The sequence below is a fragment of the Pinus tabuliformis genome, chromosome 1_1 (assembly GCF_031772625.1).
Source record: "Pinus tabuliformis cultivar Carrire ecotype Pingquan chromosome 1_1, CPIR1, whole genome shotgun sequence".
Taxonomy (NCBI): Eukaryota; Viridiplantae; Streptophyta; class Pinopsida; order Pinales; family Pinaceae; genus Pinus; species Pinus tabuliformis.
In genome coordinates, this window is record NC_142297.1 from 792027099 (window position 1) to 792036874 (window position 9776).

The following is a 9776-nucleotide window of genomic DNA, read 5'->3' on the forward strand; positions in this document are numbered from 1 at the left end:
ATATATATATATATAGATATATAAAATAAACCTTCTTCCCAAAAAAACAAAACAACAAAAAAAAGTGTCTTATAATATGTAATGTCCCTCATTAAAAGTTGTAATCTCCTTAATAAAATATAGTTTTGCATAACTTTGAACATGGTGTAGCCTCCCTCATGAAAACATAGTTTTTACGTTATGTTATCCCTCGAGTAAAAGGCAGCATGGGTTTTTTTCAATGTAAAGCAATGTTCTGAGTTGTCAAGAAATTTATAGCCCTTCCATGCAGGGAGAACAAAAACTTCAGAATTGTAAGACATAATTATTTGGATGTTAGGGAAAAAATATAAAGTATGCATGTGGAAAACCATTAATTTAATAATTATTATTTTCAGGCGTTGAAGTGAAAGGTTATTTCAAACGTTTTATATCCCACGCTATTGTCAAGAGAACTTGTATACTTTTATGTTTAAAGATTACACTCTCAAAGCCGCATCTGACATGTCGGTGCGATTATGGAAGCTAATGCTGGAAGCTTCATATGGAATTTTCATGGAAGTTTCGTATTTCGAAACATCCCAGTCCGATTCAATGTCTCTTATTTGTTCCTCTTTTGGAATTTCAGGGATTTTTTTTAAGAATGTTGGGGTGGGGTATTTTAGGAATTTTTAAGAAATTGGGGAGAATTTTCGAATTTTTTAGAATTTTAAGTTAATGATTTTTTACAATTTTAAATTTGAATAAGGTAATTTACAAATTTTTAATATTTAATAAAAGAAATTTGAAAACATTTATATAAGATAATCAATCAATTATAAAAATTTTATAAATGGAAATATATAAATTATATAAATTTTTAAAATACCTTTTAAAATAACATAATTTTATAAATTAATTAATCGGTAATGTTAATAGCCATCAATTTATAAGAAATATTGAAATATTTTTTTATTATATATTTCAAATTGTTAAAATTTAAAAATAATAAGAATTAACTAATCATAGATTTATTGAAAATAACAATAATAATCATTATTGATAAGCAAAATGTATACGTAAGTTTTACATATATACATTTAAAAATACTTTTAACAAATTTTTTAACTATATAGATTCTTTTAACTATATAGATTCCTTCTAGTTTATTATAGAGATTATTTTCTTTTTCTTTAGAAAAAACATATCATAGAGATTTTTAATTTGTAAATAGACTTTATTACAATATCATGGGTCAATAGCATGGTTTATTAATATCACATGTCAAAAAACCATAACTCATTTCATATGATACTTGTTTGTATGCCATTTTTTAATTAATAAATTTAATATAAAGGGAAAAAAAGGCATAATTTCTTTGGAAATAAATCTAAACATTAATTTTTCTATACTAGCAAAAATATTCTAAAATATTATATGTAGATTAAATTCCTACTGTCCACTTACTATTTATTGATAATTAAATTAAAAATTTGAAACATTATTTTAAAATAGACATAGCTACTACCATAAACATAGTATTAAAACATTATCAATAAAATTAACAATAATTATTATATCCTCTGAGATCAATTCCTTAAAAATAACATGGTGATCAGAAAGATTGATGTAATAACTATACTTAAATATTCTTGTATTGACTCTCCCCTCGTGTTAAGAAAGCATAATTTCTTTTGAAAAAAAATAAATACCCAAAGAGATGATTTTCTTTGAGAAAAACAATTCAAGCATCCCTGTGGTATTCTTGTGATCGCTCAAGTAAACTAGCCAATAAAAACAAAAAAATTCCCAACATTCCATGATTCTTTGATTTTGAAATTTGTTACAATATATTTACTTTTGGAAACCTATTTCAAATCTATCAGCATAAAAACACTATTTAAAAAAAATGATATAGAAATAAATTTATAAGACAGGTATAAAATTTGTTGACATATCCCAGCATGAGCAATAAAATAGCGAAGTATAGTTCCTCCACTAATGTATTCACGATTTTCTGGACAGCCAATCACGATGTTCGCTGTTAGCAATTTCAGCGATGCCAACGGTGCTCCAGCATCATTCACATGCAATTGCAGCCGGTGGGTTTGAAAAAAATTTCAACACATCCTGCACGACCTTCTGCAAGAGTTCGAGTTCCCTGTATTCATATCCAGAGGGTAATATTATTAGTGAGAGGAGCACCTATTACCTAATTTAGCATGTACCTACTAATCCAACAGACTCAAAGCTATGATGCTCACCCATTAAATGCATTCCGCTCCAGTCCGCTAATATTTGCAACCTGAGCAAGAGCATCTTTCCACTGCTGAATTCTTTTGCTGTCGTATTGCTGCGTTTCTTCGTGCGCGCGAAGGGCTTTATCGTATGCTCCACTTTTATATTTGCCCCTGCACACGAGTTGACAAGGGTCAACGTCGTAAAATACAGGAATAATGGTGGCGCCAGAATTTACGACGAGTTCATCAAGACAAAAAGCCGATTCTGCATAATTTGGAGAGAGTAGGACTATATGAACAGAGGCCACACTAGTAGCCGCTACTATTTGATCATAAATCTTGCGTCCAACGACCATTTCGGTCTGGTCAAGAAAGACTCTCAATCCCAGGGATTGAAGGGTATGGTAGAGAGGGAGGGCCAAAGTGTGTTTAAGGTCCGGAACTCAATAATTTATGAACACGTCATAAGAAGTGGAGGCAGAGAAGGCTACCGCTGATGCAGAAGGCGGTGTATCATGACGGACAGTTGTCTGTTTCGACAGTAGAGTCTTAACGAATGGACGGATGGCCAGAAATATGATGATGACGCAGACGTAGGAAGGTAGATCGACTGAAGGAAATATATGAGGAGTTGGATCTGCATGAGTGGATGGATCCACGGATAATATGAGGATGCAGCGCAGGTAGGCAAACAGATTCATGGGTGGATGGATCGACAGAAGTAATGGTAGTAACAATATGAAGATGATGCGCAGGCGGGGAAACATATTCATGTGAAGGCTAAGTGGAAACTGCAACATAGAGGAGAGGGAGCGCGCCTCTTCAAATAAAAATTGCGCTGAACTATTGTGCTCTTTGAACTATTGTCCAGCGATGCGATATTAAAGGACGTTGGGAGAACGAAGTTTCCACCAGCGCTCCACTCACCTTCCATCGACGAACGCCTACTTCAACACATATTTACCATTCACCCGCTATGTCATTGCGGTGAACGCCTACTTAAGTTATTCCTTCAGATTAATTTGTCTGATGCAAATATTTTTTTGTAGACTTAGTCTAAACCATATAAAAAAATAGCTATAAAATATAATTTATTTGAGATGTAAAAATATGATTTTACACATTATCATTTTTTAAAAGTGAGTTGAATAACTTGTCTCTAAAATAATTATTTTATATTTATGAGACATTTTCATATTTATTATATCTGTTTATGTTTAGTTAAATAACTTGTCTCTAAAATAATTATTTCGTATTTATGATACATTTTCATATTTATTATATATCTTTATGTTAATAAAAATGTGTATTTTGAAATAAAGTTTTTGACATTTTAATTTAGCTATAAAATATTTTAATAATAAACCGGCAGAGTGATGGCAGAGGTGTCCTGTGCTTAAGGGCTACCGGAACTTCCTTGAATCTTTCAGTGTTTTTCTGGTTATGGATTCTGCTCTTGGATGGATGGATGCTGGTGATGACACTATTTCGTCGTTACAGCCCCAGCAAAAACCCCGAAATTTGCTTCAAACATCAAAACCTCAAAATATCTTATAGCCCCGTCGATAGCCCCGCGTTGAAATGTGTCATGTGGACACAGCTTCGTCTAAATTACTTACCCAATACGGAAAGGAAATGGTTGATGAAGTTCCCACCTTTGAACGATGGTTTTTCCCAAACTTGGAAAAACTGCATGATTCCTTTCCTTTTCTATATATTATTAATTGACATGTTATGGAGGTTGGGATTATAATATATTAAAGTTTAATATTATAATATTTTAACACTCCAAGTTGTATAAAAATGAATGAGAGTATTAAGTTGATTTTTACTCAATGTTATTTTAAGTTATATTACATTTTGATGTTAAATATTAAATAAGATTTGGTTACCAAGAAATATACATTGAGATTACCTAAATTATTGGTGGTATTACTTTAACAAGAATAAAAAAATAAATTGTTTAATTAAAAAACGGTTGCCAAGAAACAGCTAGCCTGAGAAGGGAAATATAGAGAGGGGAAGAGGAGCAAAGGCTATCTTAGAGCTCGGTGGAACAAACTGTGAAAGTTGCACACAGTCAATAAGAGAGTACAGAGATTAAGGGGACGGGAGTCATGAGGCCCATAGTACTCGCTGTAACTAGACAAAATCCAATGTGAAAGACAGAAGTTGCTCGAGGGAGAGTGTGGACGTGATTTCCAGACTCGTGGATTGGCTGGGAGGAGAGACCTTCTCAATATTTATTACTATATTGTAAATATGATTACTTGACTTATAGAATTAACAGATGATTAGTGTAAAGATTTTATGCTAGATTGTAGATATTATTATGTGAATTGCAGGTAAACAAAAGTAGCATTGAACTAATAGCCATGGAGTTTTATTAAATGCTCAATAAATAATGGATAAACTAAATTATTACAACGGTATTATTTGTTTTACATAATAGGAAAATAAGATAAATTCTAGAGCAGTATCACTAACAATACACTGATATAGATCCTAGAATACATTCCTGTGAATATAACTTATCAATAAAGCAAAGGAAAGCGTAAATAGCTTTTTGAACAAAATGTACAGTAATCATAAAGTCTAGTGGAACAGAAAGATTAACATTCGTCCAAATATGAAATGATTTCCTAATCTGAGTTAAGCAAATAGTTAACATAGAATGGCAGCGAAACGCTTATCATTACAGGTCTTTACAATGAATAAAAGCTATATAGCAAACTGTAGGTAACACTACAAGAACCTTTAATAAGAAATTATCACTTTTAAATAAATACAGTGCCTCTATCAACCATGTTGTAGAAGACTCATGCATAGGAAAGGTGAGAATGATGTAAACATTCATATAACACGATTAAACTGAAAAGGAGTGTATTGCTAACCAAATATAGAAACTATGAAATAAACAATGCCATCGGTATATTTGATTGGAGGCATGATTGACCTCTCCTTAAATTAACTGAGAAATTTATTACAGCACATCTCACAAAGGAAAAGGGAAACAGACTCTTAAAAACCCACCGCCGGCAACCGTCGAGCATAGTTATTCATTCCTCAAAACTTACATTTCGAAAGGGAATTTTCAACAACTGGAGCTTTTCGAATAACAAGAAATAAAATTTAAAGAACCTGTGCTTGTAATTAATAACCTAAATTCGCTTATAAGGGGAAAACCCTCCATCTAAAACCCTTAAACGATTTAAGTCCGGAATAGTAATCAAAAGAATCAGCGCCAACCTGGAAATCAACTGGAATTCAGTAAGCTCTTACGAGTTTAATGGTTGTAGTCGTGATCAACTGACCTCCCAAAAAGTTTCTTACATATAAACAGAGGTCAAGAGTATGTTAAATCTAGTGGAGGTAAAACCCTTATTCATTTATACAAATGGAATAATAACCAAGGAAGAGTCTTAACTTAATCAAAGGCATGGCCTTAGTGAGTCGCCTACCTGTAAAGCAATATGAGACTCATTTACGAAATGAGAGGTTAACACAAGGAAAAAGACTAGAAGGAAAACCCCTTTACGAGTTAGAGACTGAGATAGGGCTATCGCCCTAAATTTCTAACTGTGGAGGTATACCTAGTTCTGATGACCCTTGCTGCTTTTTGCCTTCCGCCATCTCCGAAGCTTCATGTGCCATTATTGCGTAATAGTAAAATACCATTAGAATAGGTTTAAAGTGGAAACCCAATCAAGAACAGACCTTTAAGCCCGAGCAGTGGAACTTCAACATTTTCTCCACTATAAGGCATACATGTTTCGTGGGTTCAACAACCTCCACTATTTCAACCATTGGAGCATACTGTAACCAGTTGGTGACTTCACATCGCAGAGCTACAGAAGACAAAGGAGAAACTACAACAATGAGACCTCCAAGGTTTGGGTGCGAATAATCGTTTAGAGGGATAAACGCTACCCATTCCTCGTCGTCAGATCGAGGACTTAATATCAACGGTCGAAGTTGGAACAGATGACATGATCGAATGAGAGTATTGACCCAAATAATAGATGGCTGCCACGTGTTGCTAAGGACGAGTGTCGATACAGCATAGTACACCATGAATCAATGTGAATAATAAACTGTAAGGGTCCCCAGCCAGATCCCCTCACCTACCCATTAAATTAACATTTATTCGTATTCGAAAAAAATTATGGTATTTATGTCATATTTTTTCACTGCGCATCGATATATATATATATATATATATATATATATATATATATATATATATATATATATATATATACCGCTGAATGGTTAGGTGTGTTGAGATTGCAACAAGATGAAGGAGTTTAGTGAAAAGAGTCGCTTTCACTAAGTGGACCCGTAGGCAAATTATGGTGCAAGTTCTATCTTTGGATCACAGCAGGAGTGATCACAGCAGTAGTGATCAAAGTCTATTTTTAAACTGGCTGTTAAAAATAGAAAATTCAAATATTATTGTCTCATAATTATATTTAGACTATAAACTTTATCTTATTCTCTTGGAGCACTTTAGTTTGAGCTACAGATGTGGCACATGCAGCTGTCAGAAGGAAATATGGTTTCTTTGTAGGTCAGTTGAGTTGTTGCATGCATGACTTCAGTTAGAACTCAATCAGTTGAGTTTGGTGGAGTTGATTGTGGAGTTGATGGAGTTGTGTTCAGTTTGACTTGATTAAACTAGTTGTAATTAGTCTAACTGCAAATAGACTAATGATGAGTTGTTAAACTAATTATTAACTCATAATGCAACTAAATAATACATCAGTTAACTCAGTTACATGTTATTGCATGTACAGTTCAGTAGGGACAGGTGTTAGAGGATCAGATTGCTATAATTTGTGACTATAGTTGTGCATGAGGATTTTCACAATCAAGGGATTGAGTATGACAATGAGTATTGTCGAGTATTTGCCCATTAATATAGCCTGTGCTCACGTGATTTCCAGTGTGAGTGATTCTCAGCATGTAAATATGAGTTTGGTTAAGTCATTCTCATTCATTCTTGAGCAGGTATTGTGCAGTGGAGGCAGGCAAGCAGTGGAGTAGATTTGGAGATCAGATCTGAGCTGTATTGTGTGTAACAGGTGGAGATAGTGCTGGATACTTGTGAGGAGTATTGACTATTGTAATGTTACATGTTCTCAATCATTAATATACATATAATGTGGGCTTTTCAGCTGTAAGATTTCCCCGGGTTACATACTGTGTTAATGTGTGCATGCTATTGATGTTTTATTTTTATTGATGCTGCTAAATTGATGATCAACGTAGAGGAGCTTATGTATTGTGTATGTATTCCGCAATAGTACATGATCAGGATAATCTCCATTGAATATGTGTTTATTATTCAAAATTTCTACATGGTATCGGAGCTGTTGGTCATCAAATCTACTATTCAAGAAGTGTTTACATTCTATTTCTTCAGGCAGAGTCTGTAATTGGGCCAGGTAGCTTCTAGATTCATCCTTCCTTTGGAAGGTGAGATATCCGGTAAAAGCCCATAAATTCAATCTCTGTATGAGAAATATTTTGTTCTCACGAATCTTAGATCCGAGGCGGTTGAATTTGGAGCTGGTGGAATTCGAATTTGCAGCAGTGTTTGCTTGGTGTCAAAGAAGCAATGTCTTTCAACGGATTGCGATTGGAGTATGCTCTTGAGGGTAGCTCAAACTATATTGCATGGAAGGACATGATGGAGGCAGTACTGGATGATAACGGGTTGAAGGAGCTCATAGATACGGATGTCCCAAAGCCTATTGATGCTACTCAAGCTGATGCTTGGCAAAAGAAGACCGCAAAATGTCGAATGATTCTGTTGGAGGGCGTGAAGGATCACATTGTGTCCAACCTGCATGGAAAGACTTCTCCATATTTGATGTGGAAGGCTTTAACAGATCTATTCCAAAGCAAGAGAAATCAGAGGAATCTGGCCTCAAATATAAACTCAGAAACATCAAATGCAAGAAGGGTGACAGTATGCCCAAGTATCTCACGAAGTTCACTCAGTGTCGAGATGAGCTGGGAACTGTGGGGGTTACTCTCGATGATGAGGACTTGGTGAGCTTGGCTCTCCTTGGTCTTCCGAAGAGTTCATTCCTATCAGGACTCTGTCAATGGTCAGGAGAAATTGCCAGGATGGGAAAGACTATGGTCAGATCTTGTGCAGGAGGAGATCATGCGGAGTACCAAGGATGGATCTTCTTCAAAGGGAGCTGATGAAGAAAATTGCGCTTTGGCTGCCAAAGCAAAGAAGGGGAAGAGCAAGAAAGCTTCTCAGTCTGGTGCGAAAGGCAAGAATCAAGACATGTCCAAGGTGAAGTGTTTTCACTGTCACCAGCACGGACACTATGCCACTAACTATTCGCAGAAGAAGAAGAAAAAGCAAGCTGCTAGATCTGCAGTAGGAGAGGCTCTAGCATCGCAGTTTGAGCTTGCTTTTTCGTTGATCGCATGCTTGGTTTCAAGTGTGATGGGATCGGTGTGGTTCTTGGATAGTGATGCGTCTTTTCACATGACAGGAGATCGAGATTTGTTTTCTGATTTGGAGGACAAAGATCTTGGAGTGCACATCGAGATGGGCAATGATGGTAGATACAGTGCGACTGGTATTGGTACCATTTCCTTTGAGAGGGAGTCTGGTAAACCTTTTGTATTGAAGGAAGTGATGCATTTTCCAGGATTGAAGAAGAATCTTATCTCTATGGCGATGTTGGAAGACAAGGGATATGATGTTGTTTTCAGCAAGGGAAAATATTTCATGCGCAGTAAGACAACTGGTGAAACCCGAAAGATAGGGGTTCGAGTGAGGAACCTCTATCAGTTGCATGTAGCTGGATGCGCAGCAATGGCAGGCAAGGCAGAAGGATTGGTGAGCCGGGATGATAGCGATTTGTGGCACAGGAGATTGGGTCACCTTCACCATGGAGCCTTGAAGATACCGCACAAGATTACTACAGGGCTTCCTAAAGGCACTCTTGTGCAGTCAGATCAGTACAAGGGTTGTACTTTGGGAAAGTTTTTGAAAGCCACCTTTCACGAAAAGGATAGTCGCACCACGACAATCCTTGAGAGAATTCACACAGACGTGTGTGGACCTTTCTCAGTTGGTTCGATAGCAAAAAACAGGTATTATGTGATTTTTGTTGATGATTTCTCTCATAAGTGTTGGATCTTCTTCATGCAGAAGAAGAGCGAGACATATTCAAAATTCTGTGAATTCAAAGCATTGGTCGATAAGGAGTCGGGGAAGAAGGTGAAGGCTCTTAGGAGCGATAATGGTGGTGAATACATCTCTGACGAGTTCAAGGATTTCTGCAAGGCAGAAGCGATTCAAAGAGAGCTCATAGCTCCCCATAACCCACAGCAGAACGGGGTTGCTAAGTGGAATAACAGAACAATCGTGGGTGTTGCACGGGCAATGTTGCATGATCAGGGCCTACCCTTTCACTTGTGGGCCGAAGCATGCAATGCAACAGTTTATGTGCAGAACCATTGTCCTCACAGGTTACTTGGCATGAGTACACCCTGTTGAGATTGCAACAAGATGATGGAGCTTAGTGAAAAGAGTCGCCTTCACTA

The 9776-nt window shown here is 35.9% G+C and overlaps 1 protein-coding gene across 1 annotated transcript; it reads right to left on the reverse strand.

Annotated features, from left to right (window-relative positions):
• Positions 1-2218: 2218 nt before the first annotated feature.
• Positions 2219-2554, reverse strand: LOC149216378 (toll/interleukin-1 receptor-like protein). The gene has a single exon (XM_089389930.1). The coding sequence runs from the start codon at positions 2552-2554 to the stop codon at positions 2219-2221; it is 336 nt and encodes a 111-aa protein (XP_089246056.1).
• Positions 2555-9776: the final 7222 nt, after the last annotated feature.

Bases quoted from the DNA above. Each gene is read 5' to 3' on its own strand.
- LOC149216378 (XM_089389930.1), bottom strand. From the start codon at position 2,554: ATGGTCGTTGGACGCAAGATTTATGATCAAATAGTAGCGGCTACTAGT.